This window comes from Macaca fascicularis, chromosome 3 (assembly GCF_037993035.2).
Source record: "Macaca fascicularis isolate 582-1 chromosome 3, T2T-MFA8v1.1".
Classification (NCBI taxonomy): domain Eukaryota; kingdom Metazoa; phylum Chordata; class Mammalia; order Primates; family Cercopithecidae; genus Macaca; species Macaca fascicularis.
In genome coordinates this window covers 93,986,589-94,006,539 of record NC_088377.1, presented here as the reverse complement: position 1 = coordinate 94,006,539, position 19,951 = coordinate 93,986,589, and the positions used below count along the sequence as shown (strand labels likewise).

The window sequence follows — 19,951 nt, the reverse complement described above, 5'->3', positions numbered from 1 at the left end:
CTCGCTCTCTCTCTCTCTCTCTTTCTCTTTCTTTCTCTCTTTCTCTTTCTTTCTCTCTTTCTCTTTCTTTCTTTTCTTTGACAGAGTCAAAGCCGAAAGCTGTAGTGCTGGAGTGCAGTGCAACGATGTCGGCTCACTGCGACCTCTGTCTCCTGGATTCAAGCGATTCTCCTGCCTCAGCCTCCCAAGTAAATGGGATTACAGGCGCCCACCCTATGCCTGGCTGATTTTTGTATCTTTAGTAGAAATGGAGTTTCACTGTGTTAGTCAGGCTAGTCTCAAACTCCTGACCTCAGGTGATCCGCCCACCTCAGCCTCCCAAAGTGCTGGGATTACAGGTGTGAGCCACTGCGCCCGGCCTAAAGCCACTGGTTTCTGATGTGCTCCTGTGTCAGGTTTTGTTTCATTTTCAGCCCCCCTGTGACCACTCTTCCTCCTAGCTAATTTGGATTAATAAGGTGAAATGAGGACTTGGAAGAATAGGACACAAAAGTGTCATTGTTTTCAGAGAATATAATTGTCAGTTTGTTACACCTGAAGTTAAAAAAAAAATTAGTCCCAGTAAGAGAATTAAGAAAACTGCCTAGTTACAAAATTAAAATAAAAAATTAGTCCTTTTGATATATATCAGTAATAACCTATGGAAATAAAAAAATTTAAAAATAAGCATTAGAGAAAATATAATGGGATAAAACAAAGATCCCATTCATAATAAAAATCAAAAATATAAAATACTTAGAAATGTGGTGGTAAAGTGAAGAAAATGGTAAGACTTTAGTGAAGAAGTTTTTGAATAAATACCTGAATCAATGGAGAAACATGGCAAAGTATTCTTGGGTGAGACGTGTTGACAGTTCGAGGTACCCGTCCTTACCGTGTTTCCGTGTAGTTGACTGCACCAGGTCTCAGCAGACCTCTTTAATATTCTAGGTGTGGTTCCCACACCTGGCTGGACATGGAATCCCAGAGAGCTTCAGGAAATGCTGAAGACCAGGCCACCGGAGACGCTAAATCAATCTCTGCAGGTGGAACTCCAATTTCTGAGAGTGGGACTCAAGCATTAATATTTTTTTGAACTCCCGATGCACCAAGGGTTTTTTGTAGAGCTCGCCACCTCCTACTTCAGTCAGAGAAGCTCCACTTTTACCCACTCTACTTTTGGGGCTTCCTACAGGATCTCATTTGAGAAAAGGAACACCCCCACCCTATACATTTTAAAAAGAAATAATGTTTAGCCGGGCGCCATGGCTCATGCCTGTAACCCTAGCACTTTGGGAGGCCGGGGCGGGCAGATCACCTGAGGTGAGGAGTTCAAGACCAGCCTGGCCAACATGGTGAAACACCATCTCTACTAAAAATACAAAAATTAGCCAGGCACAGTGGCATGCATCTGTAATCCCAGCTACTTGGGAGGCTGAGGCAGGAGAATCGCTTGAACCTGGGAGGCGAAAGCTGTAGTGAGCCGAAAGCTGTAGTGAGCCGAGATCGCGCCACTGCACTCCAGCCTGGGTGACAGAGTGAGACTCCATCTCAAAAAAAGAAAAGAAAAAAAAAGTTTCAAAACTGCTTATTTGAAGCAGATCCATCTTTAGGATGTACTGATAAGGAAAAAAAGTAGGAATTGGTAGGTAAAGTTGCTGCCATTTGAATGAAAATAACTATGTAAGTGTACACGTCTGCTCCTCTGTGTAGAGTGTCTAGAAGGGGACACAAGGAACAGAGAACAGCCTTCTCCTGCCAACCAAAGACAAGAATGTTAAAGTTCACATGAGTTTAGTTTAAAAGAAAATTTGGGAATGAAAATTTCAATATCATGAGAATATATAAACATTTTAAATGAAAGAATATTAAAACATATAGTACTAGCTCAAAAACAGATCAATATGATAGAATAAAGCTCAGAAATAGAAATATTATACAGAAGATCTTTAAGATACAGGCCAGTATTATAATTTAGTTGAGAAAGAAATAATTTTTCTAGAAATGGTACTGGCAGAGGGGATTAATTATTTGCATGAAAAATAAAAGTAAATTCCAGACAAGTTAAAGAGTGAAATGTATCATCACATAGGAGGCAGTGGAGTGGGGGGAAGGTGAAATGTAAGAAATGAAATGATAATAAGAACTTAGTGGATATTTGTTTGATTTTGGAGGCACTCCAGGAAAATTCTTCCAGACTGTACTACATTAAAAAAAATTTTTTTTTTAAACTTTTGTGTGCTTCAGTTTGGTCATAGACCGAATGAAAAGGCAAATGACAAACTAAAAAGAAAACCAGTTCCTATATATGATAAAAGGTCGATATGTTTATATATGGAGAGTTCATATAAATCAATAAACAAAACACTGATACCTGTACAAAGAATAGACCTGGCGGCATTGTTTCTGATGCCATTCTCTGATGGAACCAGGGCTCCTCAGATAAATGGCTGATGCTAGGACTGAGAAAATACATAGCACGGTAGGTCAGGCATGGTGGCTCACGCCTGTAATCCCAGAACTTTGGGTGGCCAAAGTGAGCGGATCACTTGAGGTCAGGAGTTCAAGACCAGCCTGGCCAACGTGGTAAAACCCCATCTCTAGTAAAAATACAAAGATTAACCAGGCGTGATGGTCCACACCTGTAATCCCAGCTACTCAGGAGACTGAGGCAGAGGATTGCTTGAACCCAAGAGGCAGAGGTTGCAGTGAGCCAAGATCCACCACTGCACTCCAGCCTGGGTGACAGAGAGAGACTCTGTCTCAAAAAAAAAAAGAAAAAAAAAAGCATGATCTTGGAGCATCTTGTCATGTCAGAAGGAAGTGCTCAAACAAACAAACAAGAAAACCTGCTGGGTGGATGTCAAAAGGACGCATGAGCCAACTGAAAGAGCTCTCAGTGACCAAAATTGGAAACATTTTGGGAACAAAGTCAATGACATAGTACTGGATATAACTCAAGGTATACCTGAGTTATACCTCATGAGTATCCATGAGTCCGTACTGATCTAAGTAAATGGTTGAAAAAATTAATAAATGGGAAGAAGAGATCCATCCCTTGTGCTGCAGAATTCCAAATACTCCAACCTAAAGGAGGGGGAGCACACCTTAATTTTCTACCAATGGAAGACATCATTTCCACGTATCAAATGAATGTTTTGGTGAGGGATGTAGTGAGAGGAATTTCTTTAGGTTGCTGGGGAGGGTTAAAACCAGAGCAGCCTTGCAAAGCAGGCTGGCAGTATTTATCCAGAGCCTTAACAATGGCCATAGTTTTTCATGAGGATTCTTTATAGTTCTAAGGACAGAAAGCTGCCAGGTATGGTGGCTCACGCCTATAATCCCAGCACTGCGGGAGGCCGAGGCGGATGGATCACTTGAGGTCAGGAGTTCGAGATCAGCCTGGCCAACATGGTTAAACCCCGTCTCTACTAAAAATACAAAAATTAGCAAGGCGTGGTGGTGGGTGCCTGTAGTCCCAGCTACTCAGGAGGCTGAGGCAGGAGAATCGCTTGAACCCAGGAGGCAGAGGTTGTAATGAACCGAGATTGTGCCACTGCACTCCAGCCCGGGCAACAGAGCGAGACTGTCTCAAAAACAAAACAAAACAAAAAGAACTCAAATGAGATGCTCACTTCAGCATTATTTATAGCAGTGCCTACTGAAAACAGCCTTAAAAGTGCCCAGCAGCAGAAAAATGGTACCTTATGTGCATCAACATGATGGATGGATGGATACTGTGGGCTGCCCATTGAATGCCAGGAAGACCCAGGCTTTTCCCCTGGTCCCTTGATCTGAATTTGAGCCTCAGACAGACAGAGCACAGTTTCCATTTGAGGAGTGGTTGCTGCTTATATCTCCAGCCTCATCTTTAACATCTGGCTTCTTGAGACCTTGTCCTAGAGAAGTAGCCAACTGAACCTCAGGGACCCATCCCACCCCCAGGAAGCCAGGCTGTTTCTTAATTCCCTGGCCTTGTGTAGGTTCCCTCTCAACCTTGTTGAACCGAGCACTTCCGTGCATCCTCTGAGACCCAAGTCAGGCATTGCCTCCTCTGGGAAGCCTTCCCTGACCACCTTTCCCTGTGCTGTGTTGGTTTCAGTATGTGTGTTTGTTTTTGCACCTACTCTCTGCTCTTGTCTGTTTTCTGTCTGTCTCTCAGAGCAGGAGTTGCATTTTATTCAACTCTGGATTTCCTGCATAGTAAGTGCCCAGTAAATGTATGTTGAGCTTTTGTTAAATATTTGGGCAAGACCCTCAGGCTTTTTTTTTTTTTTTTTGTAATGAGATTGGGAACCCATAAGCTTCAACAGGGGTGATTTTTGTGTCACACCGCCCCTCATTTCCAAACGCATTGCTGACCTACTCTTAATGTTGGTGGCAGGGTGATATGCACACAAAATGTGGAAGAGTTAGGAGAGTGAGAACTGAGAACCGTGCCACAGTCCTAACCCCGTGGAAGTCAAGTCAGAATCTCGATCCCATTTCAAAGGGCCACGGTCCATGTTGGGTTTTACTTCCCACCAACTCTTAAACTCATTGTCTTCCTTCCACTTGCAGGAGAAAAGGATGTCATTATCTTAGGAGATTTTGGCCAAGGGCCAGACAGCAATGACTATGATATTCTGAGGAAAGAAAAGTTCCACCACCTGATCCCTGCACACACCTTCACCAACATCAGCACCAAGAACCCGCAAGGCTCGAAGTCTCTGGATAACATCTGGATCAGTAAAAGCTTAAAGAAGGTTTTCACAGGTGAGGCAGAACTCACTTGTCCTTTCTCCTGTTCAGGAATGGAGGGAGAGAAACATGTTTGAACTGACAGAAGTCATCTCACCTCCTCTGGGGCATTCATAGGGTTGTGGTTTAGATGACTGTATAACTGCCATTCAATCAGAGACGGAGTCCAGGAATCCAGGCCCCTGTCAGTCCTGCACTGAGGACCGCACAGTGTTTTCCAGCTGTTCTCTAATTGTTTTTGTAACTATTCGTTATTTAATTATATTCAAATATACCTACTGCTTCATAGATTTCTAAATCCTCATTTTTCAAAGCGAAGGGGAGTATGACAAATAATTTTAGAACACCCACTGACCTACAACAAGCAGATGTGTTCTGGGCAATCCTGGTCATAGATTAGCAGAGTCCTGATTCAGAGATGAGCTGATAACGTTACTTTTAGGACACTTAGTCCTCTAGCAAACATTTGTCAAACGTGCAAGCGCTGTGATGTAGAATGCAGCGTAGACATGCTGTGAGGTGGACGTGCTGTGAGGCGAGCAGGCGTCTCATGTAGTGTCACAATGGGACAGGAGACATGCTCAGAGCTCCGCACGGAGCGGGGTGTGCGGGTGATTTCGCCCTCCCTGCAAACTGGTAACCTGCTGAGTCAGGAGACAGTCAGCGATATGGAAGAGACAGTAGGGGTCTTTTGATGAAAGACAAAAACAGTGTTTCTAAACTCTGACTGGACACTTTGCAAAGCCCCATGGATGCGTATTATACTTCAATGAGAAATTTAAAAATAAGAAAAGTTGCAGGGCCTGGCTTTTATTGCAAGAGAGACTAACGGGCAGCCAAGGCCAAGATCTTCAAGACTAGGACATCTAGGCTTGACTCTCACCCGCTTCTCCCCTCTCTCTCGGGGCACTAGTTTCCTATTGTACTCTGTCATGGGAGGACCCAAATGATAAAGAAAATGGGTCTCAGGGGAGTGACAATCATCAAACTAGCCTCAGTTTGCAGAAATGCTCTATGGGCCAGGAGCAGAGGCCAGCCCATGGCCTTCGCAGGCTCCCAGGAAGGTGCCTATTGAAGGAAGAGAGCTGGGGAAGCTGAGCCAACAGGGCTGGAAGGAAGTTGGAAATCCTTTCAGTGGTTCCCTTCCTGTGAAGTTGCTGAGCTCAGGGAGGAGTTGCCCCCGCTATAGAACGGTCAGCAGTGTGTGCCAAAGCTCCACCCAGAATCCAGGCCCCTGTCAATCCTGCGCTAAGGACCGCACAGTGCTTTCTGGCCATTCTGTAATTGTTTTTGTAACTATTCATTATTTAATTATGTTCAAATATACCTCCTGCTTCATAGATTTCTAAATCATCATTTTAAAAATACTGTTACTTTCTCATAAGCTTCTGTAATTTTCTCTTTTTTACCCTTTCTGTAGAAAAGATTTCTACCCCTAACCCCCTTAGTGGCTTTTGCTTTGCAAAATCGGACCTTTGCTTTGGACGTGGGACATCTTTCTGAGGCGTGTGTCTCTGTCTTGCGGTCAGATTGACAGCAGCGCGTGTGTGAGGACAGGTCAGCCTGTGTGTCCGGATGGACAGGAGGCCTGGCCTCTGGGTGGTTTCATTACCTAAATGCAGAAACCCTCGTTTATGTGGAAAATCAAATTGGCCAAGACCTTTCATATGCACAGGCAAATGCAGAGGCACCTTCCAGCTACCTGAGGCAGCCTCTCCGGGCACCCCGGCCTGTAGACATGCGGAGTGACCCTCCACCTGCCAGCCCAGGACCCCCCGCACCCACCCCACCATCCTGATTCCCGGTCTCTTCCCTTCCTCTCCCTTCAGGTCACTGGGCTGTGGTGAGAGAAGGCCTCACGAACCCTTGGATTCCGGATAACTGGTCTTGGGGTGGGGTGGCTTCTGAACACTGCCCAGTGCTGGCCGAGCTCTACACCGAAAAGGACTGGAGCAAGAAGGACGCCCCTCGGAACGGCAGCGGGGTGGCCTTGGAGCGAAGTGAAGCCAACATCAAGCACGAGCGATGATGACACCAAATCCATGTGTCCACCCTCGGACCCCAGGAGGGCACAGCCAAGGAGTGAGCCCTGCGGGGTGACGCTTCAGGGCCAGAACTGCCTTTTTATTTTTATTCTCAGAGCATCAGCACTTGGGGCCTTGCCCCACGCCTTCTCTGTGGACCATTCAGGACCTCCAGTGGGGGTGGTGTGCCAGGCGTGTACCCCACCAGGCAGGCAAAGCAGAAGCCGGCGGGGAGTGGAGACGCCTTTTATCTCTGGATGCCACGGAGCTGAGCAGCATTGGGCTGGCTGTCTGCTGCTGACTGGATGGCGGCACAAGGACAACATGAGCAGAGGGAGGAGAAGAAGGGGTGCTCAGGCTGCGGGCCGCAGCCCAGCAGCGCCAGAAGCACTCATTTCTGACCACCAGGCTGTAACGTTCCAGCTGTGCATTACAGAAAGCTTTTAACTGTGATTGGGCACTCTGCTCAGATACATTGAGTGGCAATTTTTAGTTTTGTTTTGAAAAAATAAACAGAGATTAACCTGCCTGGCTGCAGTGAGAGCATGGGACAAGTCCGCAACCACCCTCCGCACCGCCCCTCCGCCCCGGCCGCAGTGTGTATTTGCACCACGGCAGGTGCCCCTGTGTAGAGCTGGGTTGAGCCCTGACCGGCTTCATCTCCCCTGCGCCTTTTATGTCCCCACCTTGAGGGCTTGCAGAGGCGCCTCTCAAGCCCCCACCCACTTGCTTGGACCTCTGTGAAGCCTCTCTGTCATCTCCCCTTCCCAGCCCTCCTTCATCCCCTGCCTCCTTCGCCAGCCTGGCTTTTGCCTGGAGCACCATTAGTTTAGTTCTCTTTGCAGGACAAGAATTCTCTCAGGGTGGTATCGCCTCCTCCCTCCTCCCCACGCACTCCAGTTTTTAGCCCGGAGCCTCCTGTGGTTGGCTATCAGGAATGTGTGCTGTGTCAGGATACATAGGAAGTTAGACCTCGGAGTATCATGGAGAGTGCCCCTCCTTGTGGTCGGCAGTGGGGGCAGTTGGTTGTGGGGCTGGAGAGAGGCTGTGGGGAGGAAGCGAGGATGCGTGCCTGCCACTAGGCATCTGCATCCCTGAGCCCAGGCCAGGAGGGATTTCCCTTAGGCAACACCATCCCAGGGAGATCGGCCACAGTGCCCATTTCACAGCCGAAGAAAGTGAGGCTTAGAGAGCTCGACCTCCTCAAGGTCACACCACTGGGTAAATAGAGGGGACGCAGACTCAGGTTTTGCTGTGTGCTCACATTTCAACTTTATGCTTAACATGAATGAAAAAATATGGAAGTAAATAGTGAAAAGGTGAGTTATGAGCTTAGATTACCTAGATTATTGCAGTATTCCATGGAAGCTGAGGGCTTATTCCTCTTTCCACACCAAACACTAAATGTAGACCAGTATCAAGAACCCTCCTGTCCCCAAGCAGTGTAAACCCAGTGGCTTGTCTGATGTGGAGCTGATGGGCCATGAAGGGGGCCCATTTTTCCCCAAAGGCCGTCCTTTTGGGGCCACCTGGCTCCAAGGAGCATCGCTGGCCTTGGGGACGGGAAGGGAACCCTCTTCCAGGAGCTCTAAGAGTACTTGGGAATCAGTTGTGTCCATTCTGAGGTCTCCAGTGGGAGGGTGGCAACTGCTGTCCCTGGGTTCAGGCTGTGCTTCTGGAAGCGTCGAAATGGGATGCCTGAGCCTTGAGGAAAAGCAGCAAGGTTAGCATTAAAGTCGAGAGGGGCAGCTCAGGATGCTACCAGGGAGCACATCATTTCTGGTGTCTCGTCTAAAGGTAAAACCTTCCCTATATTCGCCAGCCAGATGTCCCAAATCCCTTTATCTAGATTGCTTTTTGCACCAAAGCTGTGGACAGAAAAGCCTCCTTAAGTGAGCTGAGGGCAAAGGAAATCGAATCAGATGACTTGTGTGTGCGTAATCGGGCTTGAGCCAGAGGCTGGGGAGCTGAGTCCCAGCCACACCTCACTGGCCCTTTTGCTTTTCACGCCCAGGAATCAGTGGCCCGGGAAGTGTGCTGGGCAGCTGTTCTTACTCCAGCTCAACCCATTGGGTGTTGGCTGTTTTGGTTTTAGTTGTTGCTTTGTATTTTGTTGTTTTAATTAATAGGCTTTATTTGTAAGAGCGATTTTATGTTTACAGAAAAATTAGGCACAAAGGGATTCCCATATCCCCCCTCTTCTTTGCATATTTCCCCTCTAATTAGCATGTTGCATTAGTGTGGCACTTTGTTATAAATGATGAACTTGTATTCATTATTATTAGCTACAGTTCATAGTTTATATTAAAGTTCACTCTTTGTGTTGTGCATCCTATGGGTTTTGACAAATGTATAATGACATGTATCGCCATGCTACAGAATCATTCAGAATACTTCCTCTGATCTAAAAATGCCCTTGTGGTGGGGCATGGTGGCTCGCGCCTGTAATCCCAGCGCTTTGGGAGGTGGAGGCGGGCAGATCATTTGAGGTCAGGAGTTCAAGACCAGCCTGACCAACATGGTGAAACCCCATCTCTACTAAAAATACAAAAATTAGCCAGATGTGGTGGCGCATGCCGGTAATCCCAGCTACTCGGAGGCTGAGGCCTGAGAATTGCTTGAACCTGGGAGGTAATTGCAGTGAGCTGAGATCACAGCATTGTACTCCAGCCTGGGCAACAAGAGCGAAACTCCGACTAAAAAAAAATACCCTTGTTTTCCACCTATTCATCCATGCCTCCCTCCCCTTAACCCGTGACAATCACTGCTCTTTTCACCATCTCCATAGTTTTGCTTTTCCAGGGTGTCGTTTGGTTGGAATCATAGAGTATGCAGCCTGTTCGAGTGGGCTTCTGCCCCTAGCCACATGCATTTAACGTTGTTCTGTGTCTTTCTGTGGCCTGACAGCTCCTTTCTTTTTCCCGCTGAGTCATGTTCCACTTTGTGGAATTGACCTGCCTCCCTTGGATTGTTTCTGCGCCTTCCCCAGAGCTTCCTCCCACCGCTGCCCCAGCTCCACCCACAAATGCGGCATTTCTGTCTGAGTCCACCTCTTCCATTCTCCCTCTCCATTCTTTTCTTGCTTCTCCATCTTCCAAGATTGTCTGAGAAGGGGCCTAACTGTGAATGACTTTGTTGGAGAAGCCAAGGGGAGTCCCCTGCTGCTGACCCAGGGTTGGGAGGAGAAGGGATTAAGTACCAGAAAAGCTCTTACAGTTCCACAGGTGCTGACTGGGAGCCCATGATATTCTCTCAGCTCTCCCTATCATAGGAGAACCGCAGGCAGCCAACTGTCCCTTCCTGGCCCCGATGGAACCTCTCTCCTCTCCTGCCCATTGCCTGCCACAGATCAGAGATGGCTCTTTCTATGCAGGGGTGGGGCCCCAGCCATCTCTCTCAGCTCTGCCGGCACTGCAGGGGTGACTGACTAGAGGCCAAAAGCCCTCCTGGGCCTCAGATAACCAGGCCCAAGCTTTGACCCCCTCGTGGCTGCTCTAGGGACTGCAAGGGAGGACACGGGCTTGGCCTTTCCTAAAGGGCTGCTTTCTTCCGAAGTCAAGGGGATGCTGTTTTCTTCTTTGTGTTCCTTTAGTTCTGACATCAGAATTCTCCTCAGTGCAGATGACATCGCTCCCTGGAATGGGTGAGAATCCTAACACCTGGGTTTTCAGTTCTGCCCAGCATGGCCTAAGTCTCTACCCTCTGTGCAGGGGAGATAAGTGAATCTCACCTGAGACAGCCACAGGATTTGTTTTCTGGGGAAAGGAATTAATGACTTGAACAGCACTCACTGGTCTTAAACTCAGCACACATTTTCAAATACCCACTGCCCCCACTTACTGACTCCTTACCGTTCTAAGCACTTCATACTTCAAACTGACTCATTCCTCAGAACAGTGCAATCAGGTTGGTCCTATTATCTTTCTTCTGTTCCTTTTACAGAGGAGGAAACTGAGGCATGGAGAAGGTAACCAGGCCAGGGCTGTACAAGGAGAAAGGGCAGAGCCAGAATGCCTGCCCACCAGCGTTGCACTTCTACCAGCACGCCCTGCACCCAGAGGCAAAGTGCCTCTGCCTGGGCTTAGTTGGACATAAACTCGTACACCACAGAGTGGGTGGCACTTCTCCCCTGAGGACCCTGGGGGTGGTGTCACTGCTCGATGGCTACATGCCCAGGATTTGGAGGCAGCAGGCCTGGCTTCTGGCTTCTGTCCCAGCTCTCTGGGTCATAACTGCTGGCCCCTGCACGTTCAAGTTGTCTGGCAAGTCCCAGTTTTCTTGTCTGGTAAGTGAGGACAAAACCTCTCTGAGAAGGTTGTGAAAAATAAACATCTGCCCAGCCCTCAGGGCATCTGACCGCAGGGCCAGTGGGATGACACTGCAGGGGAGCCATTTGTTTCAAATGCCCGGACACATCATAAGGGCTCACTAAGTGGCAGCATTTCTAAAAGTCATCTTTCACTGCTTATTTCTTAGTATTTCCATGTTATCCCCAGGCTCTCTCTGCTCCTTCCAAGCTTTGTGGTTTCCCAACAGCATGTAATTCTGTACTTTCCACTGGTCAATCTGGGCCCTCAGAAGTAGGGACCCCTGGCCCAGTGGTACCTGTCACATGCACACTGATTGTTGAGGAAAACCCAGAGGCTCTCTGAGGGCCAAAAACTGCTGCTCCCAGGCTCCAGCTGTTCCTGGTAGAGAAACTCGGTGGGAAACTCAACAAAGCTTCTTTGGGGACAGCACACACAGCACCTTGGATTTACCCTGAGCACAAGGACAGGCAGCCACTGGGTGAATTCCTGCCGGGAGGAACAACCAACATTCCCTGGGACGGTCACTGGATTTGGCAGGCCCAGCCTCTCCAAGGAGATGTCCACAGAGCAGCCTGCATGAGCAGACACGTTGTGAGTGGCGTTGAGAGGGGCTTGGGAAGGGTAGGCCTTGCAGTCAGGGGACAGGTCATTGTGCTTCTAGAGGAATCTGCCAGGAGAGGACTGGAGACGACTGAAGAGCTCATGCCTCAATGTGACCCACCACTGCATCCTGGAGAGAAAACCGCCCTGAGAGGGGCAGTGTTTGCCAAGGGATGCTTTGTTGGTGCAGGAATTGAGGTTTGAGGGTGAATGAGCAAAGGGGTTGGCCACGCAGAGTTGTGAGGACGTAAACACAGACACGTGCTCATGGGTGCACACCAGATACCTTAGTGTACTGTGCTTTATTAATGGGCTTAAGCAGCCTGAGGGCTGTTGGATTTTCGGGGTGCCGGCTGACAAGTCCTAGGGCTGGGCTGGTGCAAGGCTGCATTCGCAGTTCAGTGCCTAGAGATGTTTTCTTGGGCTTGATTCCTACTTATTCCCCCTCAGTAAAGGAATACTTGGATATTTCACTTTGAAATGCTAAAAATAAGGACAGTCCAACTCAATATTGCTTTGAGGTGTGATTTCTAAAGTGGTTTGGATGGAGCCGTCACTGGATCTGGGTGGCTCATTGGTACAGAACTCTCTCTCCGGACCAGGCTGGAAGTTGCAGTGAACCCTCATTCAGAGCCTCTGGGACCAGGCTGACACTGGACACTTCCTTCCTAGGAACTTCATGAACAGCACCTTCTCCAGCCTGCCCACTTAGCAGCTGGCTGGTTAGAATAAATTAAATAAGGGAAATGAGGAAGAGAGGAAGGGGGAGGGGAGAGAGTGATCAAAGTCAAAGCATCCATTCATCCATCCATCCATCCATCCATCCATCCATCCATCCATCCATCCATCCATCCAACTCATATTTACTGAAGGCCTAATGTGTGCCTGACACTTCACAAGATAATTCCTTTTGTGTGAAGGTTACACTTTCACAGAGAAGACAGAATTCATTATTCATAGCTATTGACATTATTACAAATAACAATTATTAAAAAGCCATCTGAAAAAGTTGCATGGCAATTTAGGGGGAAAAAAGCCCTGATTTAAGATAAATAATCCAGCTCAGTAAACATTTTTTAAATTAGGCCCCCCCCAAAAAATGGTGCTGACTCCTGAAATGGAGGCCACATGTGTTTGAACAAACTAAAGGCCACCGTGGACGAGCATAGCATGCGAGGCCCATGCTCCCACTCTCTCACGCTCCTGTGCTCCCATGCTCCCCCTCTCCCACGCTCCCATGTTCCCCTGCTCCCCCTCTCCCATGCTCCCATGCTCCCACTCTCTCACGCTCCCATGCTCCCCCTCTCCCATGCTCCCATGCTCCCACTTTCTCACGCTCCCATGCTCCCCCCCATGCTCCCATGCTCCCCCCTTCCATGCTCCCATGCTCCCACTGTCTCATGCTCCCATGCTTCTGTGCTCCCATGCTCCTCCTCTCCCGTGCTTCTGAGCTCCCACACTCCCATGCTTCCTGTGCTCCACCATTGTGCCATGTGCTTTCGGCCCTGTTCCTACCATGTCTTCTCACAAGACTTTCAGGATTAAGCAATTCCTGGCCAAGAAACAAAAACAAAACTGTCCCATTCCCCAGTGGATTCAGATAAAAACTGGTAATAAAGCCAGGTACTGGCCGGATGTGGTGGTGCACACCTGGAGTCCCAGCTATTCGGGAGGCAGAGGCAGGAGGATTGCTTGAGTCTGTGAGTTCCAGGCTTCACTGAGCTGTGATGGCAAAAACCATCAGGTACAACTCCAAGGAGAGACGTTGGAGCAGAACCAAGCTGGGCCTCTTAGGAACTGGGTCTGAGATGTACACATACGAATGCGGTAGCAAGATCCCTAGTGTCTGACCTCATGAAGCCAAAAACATCACCACTATCGGGACAGTTCAACATATTTTATTACAGAAAGGAATTTTCTCTTTGTTCCTATGCTCTGAACTTGCGGTTTGGCTCAGTAATAAATATGTAAGACTTTTTTTTGAGCTGCTAAAAAAATAAAGTTCTTCACAGGACTCATAGAGAACCACGCAGGCAGAGGTGGGCTGGAGTCAGCTCCCCCTACTTTCTCGTAGGAGCTGATTGTTCAATTTTCAGGAATTTTGCCAGCCAGCTGTTAGTTATTGGTAACTTGGCCTTGCCCTTGGTGGGAGAATTTACGCCATGGAGATTGACAAAGGCTACAAATCGGAACACTTTCCACTGAGAGCCCGTTGTTAAACATTTACCAGCACATCACCAAGACCAGGGCTTGGTTCTTCAGTGTAAAACATGGGTGGAGACCCAGCTCCTCCATAGCTGGGAAGAAACCAGAGGATAGAGATGCTTCAGTCTGGAAAGACAGAGCCTATCAGCTTATATGAACAAAGTCTGGAAACCATACAAACTGCCAAACTATACTGAGGGAGAAGCCCAGTCTCCTCATTGAGCCTTGCGATTTTTAAAGCATGAATTCTGTTATTTTAAAATGAAAACAAGTACCGTCTTCTACAGTCAGTTCAGAGTCTTGACTGCCCTTCTAGCACCCTTCCTCATTGCTGACCCTGAGCCTGTGCTTTCCCTCCTGCCTAAAATCTTCTATCCACTGGAATCCCAGAAACCCTTCCCAATCCCTGCCCCAACCTCCACCTCCAGGGTCTTCTGCAACCGCTCCATCCCATGCCGGTTCCCAGCCTGCCTCGACTCCAGTGGTCCTAAACGTCCACGGGATTTCCTTGGCACTTATTTGCTTGCTGTCTTGCCTTGTTACTTAACATCAGATGGAGGTCCAAGTGGTTTCCAATGGGGAGAGGTGCATTTCGCAATGTCTAGAGACATTGTTGGTTGTCACAGCTGGGGTGATGGTGCCACTGGCACCTAGTGGGTAGAGCCCAGGGATGCTGCTAACATCTTATAATGCAGACAGCCCCTGCTCCTCCAACAAGTCTGGCCCCAATTGTCAATAGTGCAGAGGTTAGGAAGCCCTTTTGTACACTAGTGACCACGTCCTAGTTCAACCTCACTCTCCAAAGATCCAAGCACAGAGCCAGGCATGTCATAGACCTTCAATTGTTTGAGGCAAGTGTGCCTTCACTCACCTCAGGGCTTATTTCCAGAACACATTTCTTCTACCATGATTACCACCCACTCCCACCTTCCTCCTCCCTCTTCCAAACCCTGATTGAAAATATAGGGCCGGGCGCGGTGGCTCACGCTCGTAATCCCAGCACTTTGGGAGGCCGAGGCAGGTGGATCACGAGGTCAGGAGATCGAGACCACGGTGAAACCCCGTCTCTACTAAAAATACAAAAACTTAGCCGGGCGCGGTGGCAGGCGCCTGGGCACCTGTAGTCCCAGCTACCAGGGAGGCTGAGGCAGGAGAATGGCCTGAACCTGGGAGGCAGAGCTAGCAGTGAGCTGAGATTGCACCACGGCACTCCAGCCTGGGGGACAGAGCGAGACTCCGTCTCAAAAAAAAGAAAATATAAACAAGTACGAATTACATAAATTGATAGATAACAAGAACGGGTTATCAATAGAAGCCTGCAGCGTCAGAGGTTCACCTGGGTACTGTAGGGCTTGCAAGCCTTTCCAGAAATGTGCCTTTTAAACCTCTGCAAGCTGAACCCTGTTCTCTGTCTGGCCACCTCCCAGTGGCTTTACTTCTGTCCCTCACCAACTTAGCTGTTGTCATACAGATTGCAGAGACATTCTTGCTGCACAGAAACCAGATGTAGTTGTAAGAATAATTTACGATGGTTCCATCCATCCACATTAAAAAATAGTTCCTTATCAGCCGGGTGTGGTGGCTCATGCCTGTAATCCCAGTACTTTGGGAGGCAAAGGTGGGAGGGTCACCTGAGGTCACAAGTTCAAGACCAGCCTGGCCAACATGGTGAAACCTTTCCTCCACTAAAAACACAAAAATTAGCCAGATGTGGTGCTGGGCTTGTAATCCCAGCTACTCGGGAGGCTGAGGCAGGAGAATCACTTGAACCCAGGCAGCAGAGATTGCAATGAGCCGATATCACGCCATTGCACTCTGGCCTGGGTGACAGAGCGAGACTCAACCTCCAAAAAAAAAAAGTTCTTTATCATCTGTAGTGGGTCAGGCATTGTTCTAAGCAGGGGTGAGGTTGTGTCTTTGACAGCCATAAGACACTTACCACTAACCAATCAGATCAGACACTAGACTAGGAGCTGGGCCAGAGAGACAGACAGACACGCAGACATGGACACACCCAGGCAGACAATGATACTAGGAAGGGGCAAGGCAGGACCACAGCAAAGGCCCCAGTGAAAGGCAGCGCCACCACGGGCAGGTGCTGTTCTGGCCCCATCCTGGAGAACTGGGCTGGCGGAAGCTCGTGGCCCTCCTGGGAAGGCCAGTTCCCAGGACTGTCCCCAGAGACTCTGGGGATGAATGAGGTATGGCCCAAGCTTGTGGGAAAACTGCAGATCAACACTGCATCCTGGAGAAACACTTTGGTTTGGCCTCAAGTCACTGTCCTTTCATTTCTCTGCTGACCACAGTGAGTCCCCTGTGTGAGGATGACTGGGTGGAGGTGGCATCTTGCTAGCTGATTGCCTTCCAGTGGAGCAGGGACCATCTCTTAGGTGGACAATGAATGCAAATTGAAATTTTTCAAAGAATTTGTCAGCCACATTAGAATTGGTATTTATCAAGGGCTTATTAGGGCCAGAAGTTATATTAGAAACTTTATGAATATTTCTCATATAGTTCTCCAGACAATCCAATGAAACATGGCTTAGTACCCAGGGTTCCAGGGCTCAGAGATGAACAATTTTCCAGAAGCCAGTAGTGGAGGTGGGAGCTGAAAACAGCCTAACTCCAAAGCCCGTGGATTTTTTGTTTGTTTGTTTGTTTGTTTGTTTTTTGAGACAGAGTCTCGTTCTGTCACCCAGGCTGGAATGCAGTAGCACAATCTCAACTCACCGCAACCTCTGCCTCCCAGGTCCAAGCAATTCCCTTGCCTCAGCCTCCCCAGTAGCTGGGACTACAGGTGCACAGCACCATGCCCGGCTAATTTACATATTTTTAGTAGAGACGGGGTTTCACCATGTTGGCCAGGCTGGTCTTCAATTCCTGACCTCAGGTGATCAGTCTGCCTTGGCCTCCTAAAGTGCTGGGTTTACAGGTGTGAGCCACCACGCCTGGCTAAAGCCAGAGTTCTCAGCCCATACTTTTCTTAGCCCATACTTTTACTCTATTTTTCTCTCTCTCCCTCTCTCTCTCTCTCTCTCTCTCTCTCTCCCCTCCCCCCCCCTCCCCCTCTCCCTCCCTCCCTCTGGGGGTGTGTGTGTGTGTGTAAAACAAAGGAGCATTTTTGTTTTCATTCTTAAATATATTCTTAATTTTCTGCAATGAATGTGAAAGCATCAATTTGATAATCAGAAAGGAAATAATATAATCACAAGCACAAAGCTGAGTTAAGGAAAAAAGGACTGAACTGACTTCCCTTCACCTTACAGCCTGTAGGCCCCTTCCTCCCCTGGGGGTGCTGCTGCTCCAGCTCCTTCCTGTCTCATCTCCCTTCTTATCTCATCTTTCCTTAGGGAGCTGTCTTGAGAGAGAGGCTGGGACACTGGTCTCCCCCCAACAGATCCTGAAGGCGGTGACTTACCCAAGCAGAGCCCCAGGCACCACTCCCTTCTTCAGAAGTTATCAGAACGACCCTCAGGCAACTTCCTCCGGGTCAGCCCAAGGGCCCTTCCCACACCCCTGGGCCCAGCCGCAGGTGTCTGGCGTTTTTCCTAAGTGGAATCAGGGAAGATGTCTCAAATCATGCCAGGCAGCAGCCATCTGGAAAATTGCTGATGGCTTAGCACCCTCGGCGGCCCTGGGCTCCTGCCTCCTGGGCCTTCTCAGTCAGCGCCTGCACCCAGGGCAGGAGCAGCCTCTGTGGAAGGGTGAGACAAGCTGGCTGCAGCGCAGGACGGCTCTGCTGGTTGGGTAGAGAGGAGACAGCGGAGGAACTTCAGCCTCTCCGAAGAGTAAGAGCTGAGCGAAGCTGTGAAAGAGGCATCCTCGCTTGGCTCATGGTGGGTACCTTTAGCCCTTGAAAGGCTCAGTTCCAGCCCAGACTGAGAAATGGCGGAGCCTCGCCACAGCAGAGCACTCCGCTCCGGGAATGAATGGTGGAGCTCCAGGGCTTCCAGCTTCCTCCTCCCCGTTAGCGGCCTCTCCTCCCGGGCCCTGCAGCCTGGGCCTGCCCTTCCTCAGCCCGGAAGGCAGGAGGTTTCATAAAACAGAATTAGAAGTGCAAGTTTTCTAGAATCTTCAGGATTAGTTAATAAACAGATGGTCTATCTCTTCCCCCTTCCCCTGCATGGGAAATATGAGAGGATTGAGTAGAGTTAGAAATCCACTTAAATTTGCAAAACGTAGATAGTTGTTGAACCTGGGTCAAGGGAACACAGGGGTTCATAATACACTTCTTTCTACTTTTGTGTATGTTTGAAATGTTTCACAGCACAATTAATACAATGCATAAATAATAAAAAGCCCGAGACACAAAAAATAATAAAACACACTTTTTAAAGGAATACATGCTTATATTTACTTAAAGTATAAATAAAATTGATACTTTTTTTTTTGAAGTGGAGTTTTTGCTCTGTTGCTCAGGCTGGAGTGCAGTGGCACAATCTTGGCTCACTGCAACTTCCACTTCCTGGGTTCAAGCAATTCTCCTGCCTCAGCCTCCCGAGTAGCTGGGATTACAGGCATGCGCCACCATGCCTGGCTAATTTTTTTGTATTTTTAGTAGAGATGGGCTTTCACCATGTTGACCAGGATGGTCTCAAACTCTTGACCTCAGGTGATCCACCAGCCTTGGCCTCCCAAAGTGCTGGGATTATAGGCATGAGCCACTGCGCCTGGCCCAAATTTATACTTTTTAAAGGAATCAGCAAGTACTACATTTCCCTGTAGACCAAGGTGCCAGCGTGCTCGCAGTTAGGGGTGGGCGTGTGTGCGAGGGATTTGCCTCTGTAATTCCTTCCCTTTATGCCAGTCCCTGGAAAGAATCACCAAAAGGAATTCAGTGTTTAATTCTCAAAGGGGAACATTAAAATGTATGTATTTGGAGGGTAAAATGTACGTATTTGGAGGGTAAATTAAAAGTCCCAGAGAGAAAAGAAGAAAGGGCTATTTTAAAGCCCTGGGTTGCTTTTTGTGTGTTAATCACCCATTGGGCACCCACCAGGATAGGCCCTGGGGGTGGGGCTGGGGGAGAGGAAGCAGGAAGATCCCTGCCTTCCAGGGCCACCCCTCCCTGGTCTGGGTCATACGTGTCTCCAGTGCAGCGCTCCTGCAGCTGCGCAAGCCTGGACGGGAAGCTGCTAGCCAGGCTGGAGTGGGATCCTCTTGTATTCCGTGTTCTCCTCTCCGTGAGTCTCCGCTAAAGATGTGGCCAGGAGGAGTCTGAGCACCCACCAGGTCAAAGGGAAACTTCTTTCTCTCCCGGCTCAGAAAAGCCTCACCCAAGAGCCAGGCAAAACAATTCATCCCTCCATCTTCTGTCACATGTAAGAAAACCATGGGTCCCCTTAATGAAATTTATTTTGTTATTTTTTGAGATGGAGTTTCCCTCTTGTTGCCCAGGCTGAAGTGCAGTGGTGCCATCTCAGCTCACTGCAACCTCTGCCTCCTGTGTTCAAGCCATTCTGCTGCCTCAGCCTCCCGAGTAGCTGGGATTACAAGCGCCTGTCACCACTCCTGGCTAATTGTTGTATTTTTAGTAGAGACAGGGTTTCACCATGTTGGCCAGGCTGGTCTTGAACTCCTGACCTCAAGTGATCCACCCGCCTCGGCCTCCCGAAGTACTGGGATTACAGGTCTGAGCCCTGCCACTGCCCCTTCTACCACCCCTGCCTTAATGAAATTGAACCCTGAGCCTCCAGGCTGGGGATGCCTGGGATTGGTTCTCCTCGGCTGAGAGGGCCTGAGCAGGCCAGCCCAGCCATCTGCCCAGAGTCTCGTTCCTGCTGTGGCCACAGGGCACTCACCTTCCCACGCGGAACACTCCTGTCCGCAGCACAGCTAGGCCTGGCTGGAGCAGGTAGCCCAGCCTTTACCCGAGACTTAAGGAGAGCAAAGAAGAAACAGCCCCAGGGAATCATGAAAGCAGCTTTATGTGACCTACAAGGTGGAGCGTTCTCACGCTCAGCTTGTGGGAACAGATGGGTGGTCTCCCTGCCTGGCCCTACCTGGCAGACGGCAGCAGCCCCTGCCTCCTGGGAGGACCTTCAGTAGAACTGGACAACGAGGGCTCACTCTGAGTGAGGCCCAGAAGTGGAC

The 19,951-nt window shown here is 48.9% G+C and overlaps 1 protein-coding gene across 6 annotated transcripts in view; it reads left to right on the top strand.

The window, feature by feature from the left end:
* EEPD1 (endonuclease/exonuclease/phosphatase family domain containing 1) overlaps positions 1 to 18,198 on the top strand; it is a 156,225-nt gene extending 138,027 nt beyond the window's left edge. For 3 of the 6 annotated variants that reach the window (XM_065542133.2, XM_065542132.2, XM_065542131.2), the window contains 2 exons: positions 4,540 to 4,734; positions 17,209 to 18,198. In XM_065542133.2, coding sequence (XP_065398205.1) covers positions 4,540 to 4,734; positions 17,209 to 17,609 — 596 coding nt within the window. In that variant the 3' untranslated portion in view covers positions 17,610 to 18,198. Of the gene's footprint in view, positions 1 to 4,539; positions 4,735 to 6,548; positions 7,272 to 17,208 lie in introns of those variants that run through there. The other 3 variants (XM_074035234.1, XM_074035232.1, XM_005549801.4) reach the window with 1 other exon arrangement.
* The last annotated feature ends 1,753 nt before the right edge of the window (positions 18,199 to 19,951 follow it).